At 55.2% G+C, this 20567-nt stretch overlaps 1 protein-coding gene across 1 annotated transcript; it reads right to left on the bottom strand.

Moving 5' to 3' along the window:
* Positions 1–9859: 9859 nt before the first annotated feature.
* On the bottom strand, positions 9860–20091 carry MMP14 (matrix metallopeptidase 14). The gene is made up of 10 exons (XM_059058721.2): positions 19707–20091; positions 15623–15771; positions 15244–15366; positions 14588–14895; positions 13876–14037; positions 13425–13585; positions 13122–13260; positions 12837–12987; positions 12246–12361; positions 9860–11872 (listed from the first exon to the last, which is right to left on the bottom strand). The coding sequence occupies exons 1-10, from the start codon at positions 19809–19811 to the stop codon at positions 11538–11540; spliced, it is 1749 nt and encodes a 582-aa protein (XP_058914704.1). The 5' UTR covers positions 19812–20091; the 3' UTR covers positions 9860–11537.
* Positions 20092–20567: the final 476 nt, after the last annotated feature.

Consider the following 20567-nt stretch of genomic DNA (forward strand, 5'->3'; position numbering starts at 1 on the left):
GGGAGGAGGATGTTGAATAAAGGGAAGCAGGGCAAAGAGGTTGGGGAAATTAAAAATCCTTAAGTCCTGAAAGGGATCATGGAAGTTTTAGTTGAGTGCAGGCTGTGTTCTCTATGCTGGGTACTTAGCAGATGCCTGGAACTTGTAAGATTTCACTTTAACTTCAAGGAGCTTACAGAATAGTTGGGAAGAGAGGTCAGATAAATAAATTTGAAAAGTCAGCCATGGAGAGTACTTGGGAGTGGGCTTGTGGGGAGTTGAGAAATGAATTTAGAAATAAAACAGGAAAAGTGGTGGTGAGATGGGAAGAGCTATAAGGGGCAGGAGGAGGAGGAAGAGAGCCCATGGTCTGGAATGCTGAATAAAACTAAGATTTGAAAAAAAAAAATCAAGATCTAGGCTGGGGACTTCCCTGGTGGCACAGTGGTTAAGAATCCGTCTCCCAGTGTGGGGGACATGGGCTTGAGCCCTGGTCCGGGAAGATCCCACATGCCACGGAGCAACTCAGCCCATGTGCCACAACTACTGAGCCTGTGCTCTAGAACCCTTGAGCCACAACTACTGACCCACGTGCCACAACTACTGAAGCCCACGAACCTAGAGCCTGTGCTCTGCAACAAGAGAAGCCACCACAATGAGAAGCCCGTGCACCACAATGAAGAGTAGCTCCTGCTCTCCACAACTAGAGAAAGCCCACGCACAGCAATGAAGACCCAATGCAGGCAAAAAAAAGAGTGAATTTGAGCCAAAAGAAAATAGGAAGAAATGAAAGAGAACCGATAATTAGTTTAAGCTTTAATTCGTTTAGTGATTTTAAGTGTCCAAGCCCATATACATCACACTGTAGGCCAAGTACATTTAGAAATGGGTCTGTGGAGATATTCTTGGAACTCTGAGAAATTGTGAAAAATAGTGGAAGTACTGGAAAATGGGCAGATATTTGGTTTTCAAAATGCCAGTATCTAACTTTTTATTTTTTTATTTTATTTTTTATATTTATTTATTTATTTTTCACTGCGTTGGGTCTTCGTTGCTGCGAGCAGGGGCTACTCTTCGTTGCCGTGCACAGGCTTCTCATTGCGGTGGCTTCTCTTGTGGAGCACGGGCTCTAGGTGCACGGGCTTCAGTAGTTGTGGCACGTGGGCTCAGTAGTTGTGGCTCACAGGCTTAGTTGCTCCGTGGCATGTGAGATCTTCCTGGACCAAGGCTCGAACCCTTGTCTCCTGCATTGGCAGGCGGATTCTTAACCACTGCGCCACCAGGGAAGTCCCACCAGTATCTAACTTTGATAGAGTACTCACCATATGTTTGGCACTCTTCTCAGCACTGCACATATATCATCTCATTTAATCCTCACCACACCTCCAGGAAGTAGGTGTTATTTTTGTCCTCGTTTTATAATTGAGGAAACTGAGTCACAGGTAGGTTAGGTAACTTGCTCAAGATCAAACTACTAGCATGTGCAGCAGCTAAGGTGCTCTGGTCTGAATGTTTGTGTCCCTCCCCCCACCCGCAATTCATCTCTTGATTTCCTAACCTCCAAAGGTGATAGTATTAGGAAGTGGGCCTTTGGGAGATGCTTCGGTCATGAGGTGGAGCCCTTAGAATGGGACTAGTAAAAAAGGCTCTAGAGAGGTCCCTAGCCCTTTCCACCATGTGAGGACATAGAAAACACTGGCTGTGAACCAGGAAGAGGGCCCTCACCAGAAGGTGGCTATGCTGGCACTTTGATCTTGGGCTTCCCAGCCTCCAGAACTGTGAGAAATAAATTTCCCTTGTTTATAAGCTACTCAATTGGTTGTATTTTGTTGTAGTGGCCTGAATGGACTAAGATGGAAACTTGGTACTGAGAAGTTGGGGTGCTGTTGTTACAAATACATAAGAGTATGCAAGCAGCTTTAGAACTGGGTGATGGGTAGAGGCTGGAAGACTGGAGGTGCATGCTAGAGAAAGCCTACATTGCTGTGAATGGACTGTTAAGGGTGGTTCTTATGAGGGCTCAGTAGAAGAGTGCTACAGAGAGAGACTCAATCTCTCAGAGAATACCTAAGTGAACAGATGTTGGTGGAAATATGGATGGTAAAGGTTATTCTGATGAGGTCTCAGGAGATGAGGAAGACATTGTTGGAAACTGGAGGAAAGGCGATCTTCGTTATAAAGGGGCAAAGAACTTGGTTGAATTGTGTTCATGTCCTAGTGTTCCATGGTAGGTAGAACTTGTGAGGAATGAAATTGGATATTTGGCTGAGGAAATTTCTAAGCAAAGTGTTGCTTAGAAAAGTTTCTTAGCGAAGTGTTGCAAAGTGTTGCAGCCTGGTTTCTCTCGGATGCTTGTAGTAAAAGATAAAAATGATTCAAAGGTGGAATTGTTCATCAAATTGTTCATCAAAAAGGACACAGAACTTAAAAATTTGGAAAATTCTTATCACTATCACGTACCATATTTTACTCATTTATCGTGTTTATTCCCTGCACCACACATAAGAATATAAGTTCCATAGGGGCAAGGATCTATTCTTTTACTGGTGAATCCCCAGTGCCAAAAGCAATGTCTGGCATAAAGTAGACGATAAATAAATATTTGTTGAATGAATGAATGAATGAATGAATGAATGAATGCCAATCATAGGCATCACGTGGCATCACGTGGATTATGTCTGTTAATCCACTCAACTGCCCTTTGAATTATTAGCCCATTTTAAAGATGAGGAAATTGAAGCTCTGGGAGGATACACAGCTTGCTGAAGGTCACCCTACTAATAAGTCATAAAGGCTGGATCCAAACCCAGATTGTATAACTCCAGAGTCCTTGTCCTAACCACTGTGTGGTACTGCTTCTCTGGGAAGCTACATTTTAAAAGACTGACAGAATGATTTAATCCAGAGGAGGGTGATAGGAATAGTGAGGGGTCTCTAAGCTGCTCCGTATGAAAGCTGTTTATGGAACAAGACAGGCTTTTCACCTAAAAGAAGCTTAACTGTAGTGAGCGTTTGTATATATGAAAACTAGATCCAAATATTTGAAGAGCTGTAGCGTGGAACAAGAATTTGTTTATTCTGTACAGTCTGAAGGGCAGAAACTGGAATTAACGGAACAAATAAAGATAGTCCCTGCTCAGGGTACAGGAGCTGAAGGCACAGTTAGGGTTGATGCAGAGGGATACCAGTCCTGGGCTTTCAGGGCTCCTTGAAAACTCTGTGGCTTGTGGATTGTAGGATGGCAGAACTTCCGGGAAGGCAAGAGCAAAGGAGCTTCTCAAAGCAAGTTGTGTTAGATGCTAATACAAGGCCAAAGAAAGTAAAAGCAGAGAGGAGGCCTGGGGTGGGAAGGAAGGGGTCACCACGAGGGCCTTTTAGGGAGAAGTTTCAGTAAATGCCTGGTTGGGATGCAGACATAGAGGTTGGGTTAAAAAGAAATGACTGGGGAAGGAATACAGACAGCTTTTGGAAAACCTTGGCTTGAGAGAAAAGGGGAAAATGAGAAAAATCATTCAAGACTGCAGCAGAATCCAGGAGAGCTTTTCAAGATGGGGAAAGCTGTGTGTTTGAAGGGAATGGGGATTGAAGACTCTACCATATGTTGACAGGAGTAAGTTTCCTTGTGTTGTGGAAAGAATGAGATGCCGGGTCAGGGACACCCCTTGGAGGTTTGAAAGCCACCTCAATCATGTCCATTTTGGGGGCCTCTGGTGTATTAAAAAATTAAATACTAAGACTGTTTTGAAAATAGTTGGTGTATTTTATTTATTATTTATTTATTTATTTTAAAAAATATTTATTTGTTTATTTTGGCTGCACCAGGTCTTAGCGGTGGTACGCAGGCTCATAGTTGTGGTACTGCGGCATGCATGTGGGATTCCCTGACCAGGGATCCAACCTGGGCCCCCTGCATTGGGAGTGCAGAATCTTACCCACTGGACCACCAGGGAAGTCCCAATTTGGTGTATTTTTAAAAAATTAATTAATTAACTTATTTATTTATCTTTTTATTTTTGGCTGCGTTGGGTCTTCGTTGCTGCACACAGGCTTTCTCTAGTTGAGGCAAGCAGGGCGCTACTCTTCTCGTTGCGGTGCATGGGCTTCTCATTGCGGTGGCTTCTCTTGTTGCGGAGCTCAGGCTCTCTCAGAGCACAAGCTCAGTAGTTGTGGCACACGGGCTTAGTTGCTCCGCGGCATGTGGCATCTTCCTGGACCAGGGCTCGAACCCATGTCCCCTGCATTGGCAGGTGGATTCTTAACCACTGTGCCACCAGGGAAGTCCCCCAACTTGGAGTATTTTAAATGTTTTTATTTAACAAGTGAAAACTTTTAGCATAAATAGGCAGTAATATAGTGATATTCACAAAACACCTATAGGCATTTTTATGAACTACAAAATTTAAGAATTTTATAAATCTAAGACTGGGATTAAAGGAGTCTCCGGCCCCAGGGTGCAGATAACTTTAGGAGGATGGATGCAAGTGAGAGGCCCCCTAGGAGCCTTGGGCATGACCTACAAAGGCCTCAGAGAAGTGGCACAGAAATGTCCCATTCTTAGATACAGGAGTCGCAGAGGCCCGCTCGCCTTGGCCAGAGGGAGCTCTGTTCTAGCATTCTGAGGTCCAGGAGTGCAGACCCACCTGGACAAGCCCAGGGAACAGGCATCCTGGAGGGATCAGTGTCTGAGGCGTCCACCGGAGGGCAGTGTGGCAACTCAGAGGACAGGACTCCAGTGCCCCCTTTACTTCCTCCCGCAGACCCTCTGTCCTGCACCCCTTCCACTCCCTCTTCCTTCCTGGAGTTATTCGAGGACTGTTCACCAACCCCCAGCACAGGCACAGACGACGGAAACTGACTTTTCCCTCTCTGCAGCTGGAAGACTAAGGTTTGTCATCCTGTCGCGGCGCCCATAGTCCCACCCCTTTAAGTACAGGTGTCCTGGGTGGAAGCGTGGAAAGTGGAAAGGGGGAAGGGACTGGCCGGTGGTGTCCTTGGCCCTGAGCGTTGCTGGCTTTGCCCCCACCTCTCTGTTCTCCGGGCTTGGCTTGCAGTGCCAACACTGAGCACGAGGGGGCGCTACCACCCTGCAAACCCTCCCCACCGGTCTCTGCTGCAGAAGGGGCTGCGCCCAGACAGAGAGGAAGGGGGTGGGAGTCGCTCTGGGCCCCTTCTCCAGCTTTCCTGCACCCAGAACTTATGTGCAGTTTTGTGCAGGCATGGGGGTGGGGAACCTCTAGAGCACAGACCAGTAGAGTGGAGGAGAGACTCTGGGGACACCTGGCATGGAGCTTAGCAGAGTGATGGGAGAGAGACCTTCCTGCTGGGTGCTCCAGGGTCCAGGTGCATGCTGTCCTGGGAGTGCAGCCTGGAGGATTGGTATTTCCAGAAGAGGTAGGCCAACACAACCCAATACCAACCATTCCCTGATTAAGGGTAGGCTCTGGGATAGGGCTGGCACATAAGGAGGAGGTCTGTAGGGACAAAGCCATTGTTCTGGAGTTGTGAACCTCTTCCCTCGATATATTTTCTTTCTTCTTTGAACCTTTTAAAGATTAAGGTGAAATATACAGTAAAATTCAAAAAATGTACTAAACTTAAGTGTACAGCTCAGTGATTTTTTTTTTTTTTTTTTGCTGCACGTGGGCCTCTCACTGTTGTGGCCTCTCCCGTTGCGGAGCACAGGCTCCGGACGCGCAGGCTCAGCGGCCATGGCTCACAGGCCCAGCCACTTCTAGGCACGTGGGATCTTCCCGGACTGGGGCACGAACCCGCGTCCCCTGCATCGGCAGGCAGACTCTCAACCACTGTGCCACCAGGGAAGCCCCAGTGATTTTTTTAACCTATAAATGTACTATGTATACACATACTTATTACACGTGTATAGAATACTTCTGTATTCACAACTATAGCTTTTAATGTATGTATATCACAGCTCTCACTGGCAATTCAAGTCAGTAAACGTTTATTAAGGGGCTCCTGTGTGCCTAGCACCATCCTACTCTTTTGTAAGGAAGTGAGGACAGAACTTTTGGATGGTGGCTGTGATGAGGTCAGTGGTATTATGAATCACAGTCATTCTTCGACAGAACTATACCACCCATGCCTTGGAGGGCAAGGGCTGCCTGTGTGATCTACCTGCAGTGCCCATATTTTTGGAATCCAAAATGGGAGCAATTGTCTGCTGTGTCTGAATATACAATCTCATGGAACCTCAGGGAGATATCATTGGATCCAGGATGTTGGGTCAGGGCAGCCTTGCTCCTAGCACAGAGCCAGGCACAGAGTGGCCAAGGAGAGCGTTTTTGGGAATTGATCTTGCTCTCTGGCCTGGTGCTACATATCTCTGGAAGCTGGGTGAAGGGTGAAGTCTTCGACCACAGTCTGAATCAAAATGAGCTGGAGCCTGTCACGTGTGTGTGAATCCGCTGGGCCCTTCAGAGGCACCGGTCTTTTCCCTGCTTTGTGGTCAGCCTGGCCTTGCCCCACCCAGACCCCATCCTGCCCCAAATCAGGGAAGTGCCCCTATCGGGAAATCAAGTGAGTGGGCAGGATGTGACCCATGGTGAGGCAGCTCCCAGACCTGGCCCAGTCCCTGAGTCAATGAGCTACTTCAGGCTCTCTGAGGAAGTGCTTCCTCCAAGTCACTACAATGTGGACACCTCTCCTTTCCCCTCTACTGCCCCTCCCTATCCAGATGTGGGTCTTTGGGTGAAGGAAACTCCTCTCCTCCTCCTCTAAGCCACGAAGGTCCATTGGAGGAATAAGGGACCCTGCGGAGACCTGGTCTCACCCTGGAGGCAGGGAAAGCTGCTCCCTTGGGGTGTGGTGACGGCCCTGGCCTGGGGTGCCGGATCCATCCTGTCGTGGAACCCCGGAGTCCAGGCCTGCTGAGGGACAGGGGAGGACAGAGGGGGCTGGGCCTGGCTGGGGAAGGCTGGCCTGGAAGGCACCCAGCCGCGGCCCTGGGCCAGGGTGGAAAGTATGTGTGTGAGCTCATTTGGAAGGTGGCTTCTGGCCAGTCAGGCCTGCCTCCTTTCCAGGCCTTGGCTGCCCAGCCCCCGCGAAGAAGGCTGCCTCTGGGTCTCCCCAGTCTCCCAAGACTATCTGAGTGAGGAAGGCAGAGACCTACAGGCTAGGTGACTGACGGGAGTTGCTCTCCTAAAGGAGGTGAATTCAGATTTGGGGCGGTGGGTTGGATGGGGGTACAGGGACTGAAGAACAATGGAACAACCTCACCTGGGGTTCCCTGGGGCCTTAAGGAATGGGAACTGCCCTGAAAGCCTCCCCCTCCCACCAGGCCCCTGCCTCAGACGTTCACCACCCCCATCCCTCCCCCAGCTGCTGCCTTTGTCCCATTCACTTCCTCTGGCTTCTGAGTCCTATGCCTCCTCCATCCCCTCAGAATACCTGTTTCTGCCCCCAAGAAGGAAGGTGACTCCTGGCAATCGGACTCCTGAGGAAGAGCCCTTCTCCCCTGTGCTCCTGCTTCTGCGACACAGCACAGCAGGCAAGCACACACATGCTGACAGATTCCACAGAACATACACTGCCATGCAGACACCCAGCTACATGGAGTCCACAATGGAAGAGACACCCAAGAGATATGGTCAGAATCTGCCTGTACAGGAAAAAAAGTCAGACAGACCTGGGTTTTAATTTTGGACTACCAAGCTGTGAGCTTGAGCAAGTTTTATCTGGGCCTCAGTTTCTGCATCTGTAAAATGGGGCAATGTTTGTGGTTTCCCACCACCTCCCCCCTTAGCTGGGAAGGGAAGTGGGAATACAGAGGTTAAACAAAGGACTGGGAAGGTTGTCAGATTGTGGGAAGATGGGGCCTGGGAGAAGGACAGGGAAGGACCAGCAGAGCTGGCCAGATTGTACGTGGGGGTCACTCCGCTCAGTCCCCTCTCCTCTAGAGAATCCAGCTCCTCTTAGATCTTCCCCTCCCTTCCCATCCCGTGGACCCAGCACCTGGCTGGCAGCCTTGCAGGCATGGGCCCAGCTGGTGGCAGGAGCCCCGAGAAGGGAGTCGACGTTAAGGGCGTCCATGGCTCCCCCAAAATGTGTGGGGTGCAGTGATGGGCAGAGTACAGTCCAATCTCCTGAGAGCCCGCTTCCCTGGGTTCTGCCCAAACCTCCTTGCAGATTCCCCTTGGCTCCCTCCTGGCTGCTCTAACTCACATGTGCTGCTTTCGAATAAAGGAACTTGGAACCATAGAAACTGGGTCAGGCCCAATGGACAAAGCAGGGTAGGGCCAGTGAAAGCAATATTTGCAGGTCTCCCGGGGCCTTCTGCTCTCCCCTCACCCAGCCTGACCTGGTGGTTCACTCAGCTGGGGCCAGGTGGGGTCCCCGGGGCAGCCTCACTGGGCTGGATCCCTCAGACCCAAGGCACGTCAGAAGCACAGGACCTTGCAGCCTTCACCCTGCAATTCTCTCAGCTTGTGAAGCCTCTTCCACCTCTTCCCCCTTTGTCTCTGGTCCTCCATTCCCATCTCTCCCCCTTGGCTTCAGAGAGAATCTTGTGATTCCAGAATCAGGGCCAAACAATTTCCTCGTGATGGGGAAACCACACTCCAGACACCAGAGCCTTAGGCTCCCTCTCCTTCCCTCTGGCAGAGTCCCCCCTCCCCATGCTCCTCCACTGGCTCCAGCTGTGTTTTGCAGAACTCCCACTGGATAACATCTGTAATTGCCTCCAGATGTGGGCCACAAAAACACAAAAGGACCATGAGCTCATCTCTGAGCTCCTTGCCACACGCTCGGGCCCTACCACCCCCAGATGCCCCTGACTTCTCAGCGTCCCCATCCCCTCCGGTGGGGGTGGGGAGGTGGTGTCCAGCTCCACTGAGACACACAGGCCCTGCCAAACAGCTGTTGGGCAGGAGAGGCGCAGGAGGCCAGGCATAAGGTCAGGGTTCCTGGCTGGCAGGAAGGGGGGGTACCCCTTCTGCCAAAGCAATCACACCAGCCAGCCCTGACTAGCAGCTGCATCAAACGCCTGGCCTAGGCGGGGCCAGGCCTCTTGGAGGCAGGCCGCGGAGGGGACCTGGGCTGGAGCCGGGAGGGAGCGAGGGCCGGGCTGAGGCAGGAAGGGAAGGAGGGGAGAAAGAGGGCTGCTCCCTTCAGCTGAGCTGACTCAGCAACTGAGCGATTGCTCCCTCCAGGCTGGTTTGGAGGAAGGGTGGGTCGACAGCCTGGGAACCCTGTCTGGGGCAGCAGTTTCTAAGGAAAGAGGAAACAAAGCCCTGTCATTCTGCCCTTCCAACCCGACCATCCTGCCTCTCCTGGGCAACTGGGGTGAGATCTCTGTTTTGCCAGAGATAGGCTGCTCCTAACTGGCCACGGGGCAAGCTCTTTCTTTCCCCTTTGTTCCTTGTGCCCTTGCAGGGGAGCCCCAGGCCTGGGAGAGGCTGAGATCCTGAGGGCTGGGGAGAAGGGCCTGTCCCCCGCTTCCCCCACAAGCCTGAGGCTGACTGTGATGGGGGAATCCCCCAGCAGCCGCGCGCGAGGCCTTAGCAAACGGAGAGTCTGTGGCTGGATCACACGACAGGATAACGCAATTTAGGAAGATTTTCCGAGTGGCTTCAGCTTGGCCACTTCCTCTTGCTTTTGCAGTACTGGGCCTCAGAGGTAGCCTCTTAGGCCAGGTTGGGAGAGAGGAGCTGGCAGGGCTCTGTGGACAACTCCCCGGCCCCCGTGGAGTATGCCCTCCTCCCCATCTCTGGGCACTGGATCCCTTTCGCCCACTGAGAATAAACATATTCCGTTATGTATGAAAAATACCAAAACCCCACCTCAGGGAAAACACCGCACGGCCCTCCTGCTTCCCATTCCCCTCACAGCCATGTCCCAGGCACACGAACTGCAGCCACACAAAGAACGTGAAACACTGTTTATTCTTTGTGGAAAGGTTGAACAAGGTCGAAAATGTCCTTAGAGGGCACTGACCCAGCCCCGCCCTGCAGGTTCCTGGGGTCGGACGCCTCTGCCCCACCCCCACCCCTCCCCATGCCCCTTGTTAACAAAAAGGAACGATTTGAAGGGAATTCATATATAATAATTATAATAAAAATATACATTAAACAAAACAAAAAACCCAAACAAGACAACTTTAGCCGAACTGCCAGCACCGTTCACCACACTCCCCCCACCCCTGACATCCCTCTCCGCTCACTGCCCCCACATGGTCTCTCACTCTCCCAGGTCTCCGGGTACCAGGACCACCTTTGGCGGCCCAAGGAGACCTCAAATGGGTGGGCCGGGTGGGGAGGAGAGGGCAGGACACCTGTAGGAAGGGCTGGAGGGGCTTCGGGAAGCGAGGGGCTAACCTGACAAAACGCCCAGGCGCCCGCCCCTTCCCGGAGGCTGGTGGAGGCAGGCTGATCCTTGGCTCCCTAGCTAGGTGGCTGCTCCCATCAAGGTCTCCGGTAGCCAGTCCCCCATGCGTGCCCTCTCTGCTCCTTTCTCTGGCTCCCTGCCTTCCCCTCCGTGCGGTCTGATTGAAGCCAGGGCACCAAATGGGAGCAGGTGTGCCCTTCTCGGGCCCTTCCTGAGAGCTCCAATAAAACATGCCCTCCCCTGGGTACCACAGCCCACTCTGTGGCGTCCCTGCCGGCCTGGCCTGCCCGGCCCCCTGCCATCCACTCCTGCTGCACCTCCCTGGTTTGCCTTTTGGTCCTCTCCTGTCCTCTCTGACTGCTCTGCCCCTGGGTCCCTACCCCAGCTGCCTGCATTTGAGTGAGGTTCTTTCTCTGTGGCCCCCAGGCTCACCCCCAGGACTCCTGGGGCCCATCCCGGTAGCTGCACCCCCTGGTCTCAGCTCTTCCAACCTTGACATCCCCATCCGAGGCTAACGTTTGGGAGGGTAGGGCTGTCAAGGGTTTCTGCAGCCCCAGGTTAGTCCTTAATGGCTCAGGCTCCTTCCGTGGAAGTTCTCGGGGGCAGGTGGGGCAGAGGTGGATCTTGGTGGAGAGGACTGACTCTCTCTGAGCTTTCCTCCCAAGGTCTTAGGGTAGCTGAGCGGCCCTCACCCCCTCACTCTCTCAGGGTCTCCCCCTCACAACAAGATTAGATTTCTTTCAGCCAGAAAAAGTGGTGGGAGGCTGCCAATTGGGTACCCCCGGGGGCTCGCGGGGCTAGTGTGCCCAGAGACCCCTGAGGTCAGAGTTCAGAGGTTAAAGGTATGTCAGGGAATGGAAAAGGAGCAGATGACCCCATTTGACCTTTACCAGCGAGGTCTGAGGGTCCTGCCTTCAAGTGCAGAGCCCGGACATTCAGATGGGGCTGAACACACACCAAGCCGCGGGGGCCCCTGAGGGGCAGGGGCTGGGAGGCCGGCCCCTGCTCAGCCTCCGGGGGACCCATCTAGGGAAGAAGCAATGCCAGCGCGGAGTGGGGGGAGAGGCCAGTCATGGGACAGAGAAGAAGGGACGTGGGGGGGGGGGGCTGGGGAGGGGGCTCGGGACCGGCGGGAGCAGCCCACCCACCACCACCTGCTGCCACTGGCCTTCAGAGGCAAAGTCCTCGTGGGAGGAGTGGGCGGGCGGCAGTGGGGGTCAGACCTTGTCCAGCAGGGAGCGCTGGCAATAGAGCAGCCGCTTGGGGGTCCCGTGGCGTCGGAAGAAAAAGACGGCGAGGCCCACCGCCAGCACCAGGAGCAGCAGCAGCACAGGCAGCACCACGGCGGCCGCGCTCACTGCTCCGCTGCCTTCCTCGTCCACCTCGATGATGATCACCTCTGTCTCCTCCTCAGTCCCCTCATCCGGCCGGCCCCCCGACGACGGGCAGCCCATCCAGTCCCGCAGGGCTGACTTGGGGTAGCCCGGCTCGACCTTCAGCTTCTGGTTGTTGAATTTCCAGTATTTGTTCCCCTTGTAGAAGTAAGTGAAGACTGCAAGGGTCAGCAAGAAGGCGGCGTGGCAGATGAGAGGCGCGCAGGCGGCAGCGTCCGGAGAAGAGCCAAAGAGAGAAGAGTGGGAGAGAATCCGTCAGTGTGCGCGCCAGCTGAGGTAATCGCTTCGCTTTTCTGAGCAGCAGTTTCCTCAGCTGTCAAACCAGGTAACTCTAGCACCAGGTTGAGAGAGTGGTGGGGATTAAGGGGTCTGAAGCGTGGAAAGCACTTACTCAGTGCCTGGCACATGGCAAGGGCTCCCCTGTCCTCCTCATCATTATTTTCAACCCGCTCCTCTCCGTCTTTCCTCCTGCTCTCTCTTAACTCCCTGTTCAGGTCCTCCCCTCACAGACACCTCCTTTGCCCCTCTCACCTTCATCGCTGCCCATGAATGACCCTCTGGGAGACTCGGGGATTCCTTCCCAGACCTTGATGTTTTTGGGGTACTCGCTGTCCACTGCCCTGAGCTCCTCGTTGAAACGGTAGTACCTGGGGGAGAGGCAGGGAAGGGAAGTGGTTGGACACTGGGCATGTCCTCCGAGGGGAGTGGGACCCGGGACCGAATTCGCCGGTGAGCAAAGAGTGTCTGTGGACGGGGGCGGGGGGACAGGGGTTTTGAGTAATGAGGGCCTGCAGCTCAAAGTGCTGGAAGGTGGGGGTGGGAGGGAGGGCCCAGGCTGCAAGGAGCCACCAGCGGCCCTTAATGACAGTGCCTGGCAGCTGGGGCGGTGGCACAAGGCTGGGGGCAGGAGGCGTCAAATGAGCAGGTCTGAAATGGTGACCCGGTCATACCCCACTCACTCAGCACCCAATGGAGGCTGCCCGTTGCTAGGCAACAGCACAGGCTCAGCCAGCTTCTTCAGGGAAACATTTCAGGGGGAAAGTAGGTCTTCCTCCAGAATTGAGGGAACCTGGTGGTGGTTTCTGAGGAGGAAGGCCTGGGGCTCAGGGATTGAGGCCTTACTTGTTTCCCCGAAAGAAATAGGTCTTTCCGTTGGGCATCCAGAAGAGAGCAGCATCGATCTTGTCGGTAGGCAGTCCTCGACCCAGCTCCTTAATGTGCTTGGGGTAGCCAGGCTCCAGGGAAGCTTCATCAAACACCCAGTGCTTGTCTCCTGGGGAGGAGAGGGAAGGGCAGGATCTGATTCCACCTGGGCTCTACCGTCTTTGGAGGAGTCAGGTGGAATTTGCTCCTCCAGGGACACCCTCCCCACACTCACCCAAAGACTAACGTAGAATGTCCAGTTACCTTTGAAGAAGACAAACTTGCCATCCTTCCTCTCGTAGGCAGTGTTGATGGATGCGGGCAGGCCCCGCCAGAATTGGCCGATGGGCATGGGGTATCCATCCATCACCTGGTTTTTCCTCACCCGCCAGAACCAGCGCTCCTGGGAGGCAGTTCATTACATCTTTAGCTTTGTCCTCCAGCTCAGTCCCCAAAGCTCCCCCACTGCCTCAGTTTTAGTATTTAGTCCTCCTGCTGCTGTTTCCACCCACCCTCCCGGTCATGGAGCCCTTTTGTCCCCCACACCAGCCCACTTCTTCCTCTCACCTTGAAGACAAACATCTCCCCTCGGAGCATGGCCACGGTGTCAAAGTTCCCATCACAGATGTTGGGCCCATAGGTGGGGTTTTTGGGCTTATCAGGGACAGAGGGCCTGGAGGTGGTCCTGGGTTGAGGGGGCATCTTGGTGGGGGACCCTGACTCGCTCCCTGGGGCAGAGAACACGAGGGGCACTTCAGACTTGGTGGCAGAGTAGGAGGAAAGGACAGACATATGGGCAGATTAACACCTTTGGAGAGGTGTGGCTGGGCCTTTGCAGGAGGCTGAAGCAATCAGCTGGGAAAGGACAGAAAAGGTGGGGTCTTTTAAAAGTGGGAGCGGATGGAGGCAGGTCAGGTGGGGGGCCAGGGGGAGACTGTAGGGCATGAGGGAGGGGAAAATGCACAGGCCAGGGAGAACAGGAGAGGCTAAGGAGCAGATGTGGGCGTAGATTACTTGCCATAAAGTTGCTGGATGCCCCTGCGGTCGTCATCGGGCAGCACGAAGTTCTCTGTGTCCATCCACTGGTAAAAGGGTGCCATGATGGCCGAGGGATCATTGGAATGCTCAAGGCCCAGGGCATGGCCCAGCTCGTGCACAGCCACCAGAAAGATGTCATTCCCTGGAGGGATGGGGATGGTTATGGTGGCAGCCTGGGTCCCTTCCCTCAGACTCCCTGCTTTTCCCCATCAGCAGCTTCCAGTTCACAACGAAGCCTGCCTGCCAAATTTCCCACCCAAAGTGACCAAATCCCGAGTTCCAGCCTCGTATCTGGCAGAGGAGGCAAAAGCCAGCCAGCAACTCTTCTGGGCAGAGGCGAGAGACTCTTCTGGGGCCGGATCCAAATCCCAGCAAGGATTGGGAAGTTGAGGTCCTATCTGGGCCTCAGTTTCTCCCAGGAGCCAGACATGACATTTGCCTGGAAAAGTGAGTGATGCAGATGCTTTGAAGTCTTTGACTGGGAAGTCAGTTATTGGGCGAGAGAAGGGACCAGATGTAAATAGCTCAAAACAGGATTCCTGCTTTCATTGGAAGTCAGACCGGGAGATGTTTGTGGTCCCCCAAAGCCCTGAGATTTGGGGGTCTGAAGCTTGGGGAGGAAGCTGGAGAACCCCCATACAAATGACTCTTGACTCTTCCAGGGATAAGAGTCCCCAGGCTACCTCGCTCACCATTCAGATCCTCATTCCGGACAGTCCAGGGCTCCGCAGAGTCAAAGTGGGTGTCCCCTCCAATGTTGGGGCCTGGGAAGTAGGCGTGGGCCAGGAAGCCGCCCTCGCCATCGAAAGGCGTGCTGTCACCATGGAAACCCTCAGCAAAGAAGATCATGATGTCGGCCTGCTTCTCGTGGCCCTCACGGATGTAGGCATAGGGTACCTCTCGGAAGTGCAGCGGCGTGGCACTCTCCCACACACGGAATGCCTTGCGGATGGCCTCGAATGTGGCATACTCCCCCACCTTGGGGGTGTAGTTCTGGATGCTGAGGTCCAGCCACGTGGGGAGAGGATGGGAGTGCGTTAGGACAACAAGGGGCAGAACTCCTTCCCTGTACTCTCCCAGGTCTGACTGAGCCGTCCAGCCACCTTTGACCCAGCTCTTCCCGCCGCCTCACAATGCCTCTGTCCCAAGAACTGAGGGCTTTCTGGCCCTGGGATATACCCTCTACCGGCTGCACTCCTCTCCAGGATGAGAGCCATTTTCCTCCCTACCCCCGAGGATGCTTCTCAGGAACAGGGGTAAGTAGGGAAGGGAGCCTCAGGGTCTCTAAGCACCACTGATAGGGAAGGGTGACCTGATGTGAGAAAGGCCACTTGTCTGTTGGACTCACCAGAAAGTGATCTCGTTATGCTGCCATTTGAGGCCCTGGATGGCATAGCGCTTCCTTCGAACATTGGCCTTGATCTCAGCCCCAAACTTGTCTGGAACACCACAGCGGGGGCGCCTCATGGCCCTGGGGTGTGAGGATTGTGGTCAGGAGAGCGTAAGAAAGAGAAAGGTCTTCAGAGGAGAAGGGGAATGTCCGGCCCCAGGGTCGGTGTGGGGAAGAGACAAGCTCATGAGGTCTGGATGAACAGGAAAGGGTCGGAATCAGCTTGTGGGGATGAGGTATGGGGATGGAATCAGGCATTCAGGTGGCAGCCTCTCTGGTACTCAAGTGTTGTGTCGGTGGGTGCCGGGCAGAATTCCTGCCAGTGTCTAGCACTTACTTCATGGTGTCTGCATCCGCCTTGCCTGTCACTCGCAGACCGTAGAACCTCTGCATGGCAGCGATGGCAGCTGAGAGTGACTGAGGCGAGCGCTGTGTGTGGGTACGCAGGTCCCCAGGGGGCAGGTAGCCATACTGCTGCAGCCAGGCCTGTAGGGAGAGGGATGTGGCTTGGAGCATCCCCACCTGGCCCGAGGGGAGCCTCTGTTTCCTCACAGCACATGGAATGCACCCTTGGCTTGGTGTGGAAAGGGCAGTGAGCTCCCAGCCTGGCTCTGGCAGTGGGTCTGGAGGAACTCCCAGGCTGGACCCAAACTCTGGCCCGGGTCCTAGAATGGCTGATCCTCTTGGAGGGGTGGGGAGCCACAGCGCTGGGCTTTGGCTGTAACTCTTTTGATGGGAGCCCTGGTGGTTTGAGTTCTACGATGTCTTCTCAGAGCTGAGATTCCTTCAGTGCTTTTCTCCTCTGTGTCAGCGTTCTTGTAAATACAGCGCGTCCCACCTGAGGCTGGGGTGTGTCCATGGTGGATGGAGAGGGGAGAGGCTGAGGGGCTCCACTTTGGGGCCTGGCATGAGGCTCTCCTGGGACAGGCATGCTGTGCCTCTGGGGTATTCACAGCTGAGATCTTTTCAGAAAGGAGAACAGAAAAGGAGCTAGGGCTCCGGCTGGCTGCTGACAGGGGAAGCTGGGGCGTTTGGAGGTGGTGCGGATGTGATCCAATCACAGAGTTAGGATCCTGCCACTGTCGCTATCCAAACAGCATCTGACCTAGGGCTCGGGACCTAAAGACCCATTTAAGGTTCTCAGTAGAGGGAGTGGGAGATTGGGATGGTGGTTAGGATTAAGATTAGTATTTTACTTAGTATTTTGGTGACTGCAGTTTATTTTAGGTATGATGTGAAATTGTTCATAATATAAAGGCTGGCATATTGCCTTAAAGTAAAGTTAGGTTTTTGGTGTTTCATTGAAAGGTACCCACATGGCAAAGCCCTGTTGAGGAAGAAGTCAGCCTTTATTGTAATAAAAATGGAGTCTTTTCCTAAAGCCTGAAAAGTAAAATAAGCCCAGATTTATATGGAACATGAACATGCTCAGATCCTCCTATGGGGAGATGCTATTCGGATGGCTCTGGTCCCTGCTCCAGCCTCGCCTTCTTAAGGAGTCCAGAGGAGGCTGCAGGTTGCCTAGGGCGGGAGCTTGGAGTGCAGAGTGGTACTGCATCCCTTACCCCAGGTCATTAGGATGGCTCTCCACGTGGCCCTTCACCTCGAGGCCCAGGCCTTGACGGTGGTGCAGTGCTCTTGCACTGGGGCTGGGGGTGATTCAGGAGCAGCTGACTGGGGATCTGAGCCGGCAGGGGCAAGAATTGCAACATGGCTCTGGGAAGTGATCCCCTACAGCTGATGATGGGAGTTAGGGCCCGGGATGTAAACAACACAGCCTTTCCCCAGCCAACAGGCCTGGCCAGAACAACCCTAGCACCACCCGCTCTGAGAGCCCCTCCTCAGGGGAAGAAGGCGGGGAGCGAAGTTTAACCTCTGTTATACCAGAGGGGAGCAGAGCAGGAGGCTCTGCTCTCCTGGGAGCTCTAAACTTGCCCTGACCTGCGCTAACTGATGCCACAGCTAGTGCCTGCAGGAGGCCTGCTGTGGCCTGTGCCCAAGTATGCAGGAAACTCCCTTTGCTCCTGGCCTCACCTGTAGGGTAGTCACATCCCAGGCTTATGACCTCTGGTGGGGGAGCAGCTGCTTCAGCTTTGGGAAAGGATGGGAGCAGCCCACTGCTGGAGCTGGAAGACTGAGGTCAGGCCCCCTCAACCCTCAGGGGGCAAAGCTCCTAGGGCAGGATGACAGGAGGGAGGGTGGCAGAGAGATGGGGAGAATCCACATCTGGGAGCTCTGGGATACATCCCTCTTCCTGATGACTCAGTATAGTCTAAATATTCACGCCCACAACCTCCACCCCATATGCAGTAAAGAAAGGTGGAGACTTAGTCAAGAAAGGGACTTCTCTGGAGTCAAGAGAGCCACAAGTCCTGGAAAGGAAGTGCCCCCATGCCTCTCCTCCTCCCAGGCCTAGGCTCTGAGCAAAGCAAGAACCACAGAGGAGACTATGAGGTCGGAACCACAGAAGAGAGGACTCTTGTGTCTGCGGCTGAGTGGGAGAAGGGCCAAATGCCAGACTGGCCAAGGAGAGGAGAGGGCTGTCCCAGAGCTGGTGCAGGACCCTGGAGGTGTTGGGAGGAGGCCGGCTGTTTGAGGCCTGGGCCACCCCAGCTCTCCCTCCAGATTTGCCTGGAGAGGGAGCAACTCTGCAGGGTCCGAGAACCGAGAACTGAGTCGGCTGGCTTTGTCTTGAAAACTGAGTGGTGCAAGGTATTCCTCTAGAGGAAAGTCAAGGACAAGGAACCCCTCCCACTCCTAGGCCCCACTTCACCGGCCTAGGAGTCCTGGAGGGGGTTGGGGGGAATCTCTGGCTCTTCTGCAGGCCCTGGATCCCAGCCTCTGGGCCTGCTCCTCCCTCCCCTCTGCCTCCCACCCCTCCATGGCCCAGAAGCAAATGATGGTTCTGGCACTGGGACTGCCCATGACCCGCTTAAAACAGAGCCAGGGCTGCCGCCCCTCCCCAAGGGGACCTAGTGGGGCAGGGGAGGGAAGAAAGGCAGGGCAGGCGAAGTTGGCAGCGGGAAGCCCCCAGATGCCCGGGCTCCTTTTGTTAGGCGCTCTCCCCTTCAGGCCTCTGATGAAGACTCCAGGCCTGGAAAGAGGATGCCTCCTCCTCCTCCTGGACCTTGTCAGGCTTAGCCCCTGGGCAGATTTTCACTCTCCGTGGTCACCTCCATTCCTAGGGCCACACTTTTCCTGTCAGTCTCAGGACAGAAAGAGTGTGTTCTTTCTGGAGATGTCTCCTCCCGGGGTGGGACCAGGGCCGGGACCAGGAGGGAGGAAGCCAAGTCCTGATCCCTTCCCCCTGCTCAGGGGCCCTTCCCGGCCCCTCCCGACCGCACCCAGGCCCTGGCCGAGCTGAGTGGGTTGGGATGGCCCAAAATAAGAAGCTGATCAAATCCGTCTCCCACCTTCACCCCAAAATAAAAGAGAGAGAGAGGAAAAACTTCCTCAGACAACTCCCACGCGGCTTCCTCCCGAGCCCGGTGGGCCAGCGTCGGGGAATGGGTGGGGGGCAACCGAGTCAGTCAAGACCTGCGCGGGAGCCCAGGGCCAGGCCCTCACCCCGCTCCCCGTACGACGCCCCCAGTCTCCCTGCAATTAACACAGAAAAGCAATTAACAAAAAGAGCCTAAAGGCGCCGAAGGGGGAGCAGGGAGCGGAGGCGGCAGCCCGGCCAAGGCCCCGGCTCACAAGGAGACCTTTGTGTGTCCGGAAACGCGGGCCAGAGCGCCAGCACCGCGACCCTCGACGCCAGGGCTCCGGGCCGGGACACAGAGGGTCCTCTCGGGGAGGCGGGAGGTGGGGTGGGGACCGGGGCCGCTCCGCCGGCCACCCCCGACCGCACCTGGCAGCCGACGCGTCCGAGGAGGGCCGGGAGCGCCAGCGAGGCGGCGGCCGCAGCGTGGGGGGCCCGGGCCAAGGGGCGCCGTCCCCGGAGCCCTCCCGGCCGGCAGAGCGCCGGCGAGCGCGGGCGGGAGAGCGCCTGCGAACTGGAAAGCCGAAGAAACAACAAACTCTCGCACATGACAAGAAACCAGGACAGCGCGGGGTCTGAGCGGAGTCCAAATATTTATCAGGCTCCCGACCGGTTCCAGAGCTGAGCTCAGAGCCCAGGGGAACTGGGGAGGGGTGGGGAGTGGGCCCCGGCTGGAAAGTTCTTCCAAGGAAAGGAATGGCAAAGAAAGTCGGCGGCGCGCGCGCGCGCGCGTGGGGGGGTGATAGTTGGAGGCAAAAGTTGGATCGTCTTGGAAGTTTGGAGATGAGGAGGGAAAGGAAAGGAAGGGGGACCCTGCAGGCCGGAGCAGCCGAGACGCCGAGAGCCCTCCTCTCCGAATGGGGGCTGTCCCCTCGGGAGACCCCCGGGCTCGCCTCCCCGGCGGGCGCGACTCCGGGCAGGCCCGGAGGAGCTCACTTACTTCGGGGCTGAAGCTGCTTTGGGCAGAGCTGAGGGAGGCGAGCGCGGAGGCGAGCGCGAGCAGGGGGAGCAGCAGACTGCGGGCGGGTCGTGGGGCGAGAGACATGGTCTGCGACCGTCCGGGCAGCCGGGCCGTGCGGGCTCCGCGGCGGGGCCCAAGCCCTGGGGTCGCACCGCCACTCCCTCGGGGCGCCTTTTGTCTTCCGTAGGCACTGAATTTGGACTCCTAGGGCGCTGTCCGCTTGGATGAGGGGATTGTTCTTGAAAGCGCCTGTTTGCTCGTCCCCGCTTTCCCGTTTTTTGATCTTTCTTCTGCTTAGTCTGCGAACTGGATGGCGAGCCCTCTCTCACTCTCTCCTCTGGTCCCTCCCTTCTCCCACAGGCTCCCTCCGCCCCCGCCCCTATGCCCTCCTTTCCCGGTGCGGACGTGGTTGTTTCAGTCTGAATCCAATTACAGCCAAGAGCAGGGTAAAAAAAAAAAAAAACAAAAAAAACCCTAAGTTGCCTTTCTGTGGTGGAGGCTGCCATCTGCAGGGGTTGAGGCCACAGCCGAGAGCGGGGGGGGGGGGGGGGGGGGGGGGCTTGGGGGGACTCAAGGGACGGGATGTGGGAGACTTTCTCCTTCTAAGCATATTTTGGGTGGCTTGATTCCTCTGCTTCCACCGTTCGTCTCACCTCCGTGGGAAGCACTGGGAAGCTCAGCGCCTGGGGCAAACACGGAGCTCAGAGCCTGGGATGGTGGGGGCATCTTCCTTGTCCACGAGACCCGGTGTGCGGGAGATTGTCTGCTGGGGCCTGTGGCTCAATCGTATTGAAAATTGTGTCCCTTATTCTTGTCAGCCACCTCTGTCCCTCCCCTAAC

Source organism: Kogia breviceps, chromosome 3 (assembly GCF_026419965.1).
Source record: "Kogia breviceps isolate mKogBre1 chromosome 3, mKogBre1 haplotype 1, whole genome shotgun sequence".
NCBI classification, from domain to species: Eukaryota; Metazoa; Chordata; class Mammalia; order Artiodactyla; family Physeteridae; genus Kogia; species Kogia breviceps.

Excerpts from the sequence above, each read along its gene's own strand:
- MMP14 (XM_059058721.2), bottom strand. The coding sequence starts at position 19,811 with ATGTCTCTCGCCCCACGACCCGCCCGCAGTCTGCTGCTCCCCCTGCTC. Across the intron at positions 14,038-14,587 it reads CCGGAATGAGGATCTGAATG|GGAATGACATCTTTCTGGTG; the intron begins GTGAGCGAGGTA and ends CCATCCCTCCAG. Across the intron at positions 12,988-13,121 it reads CAAGTTTGTCTTCTTCAAAG|GAGACAAGCACTGGGTGTTT; the intron begins GTAACTGGACAT and ends TCTCCTCCCCAG.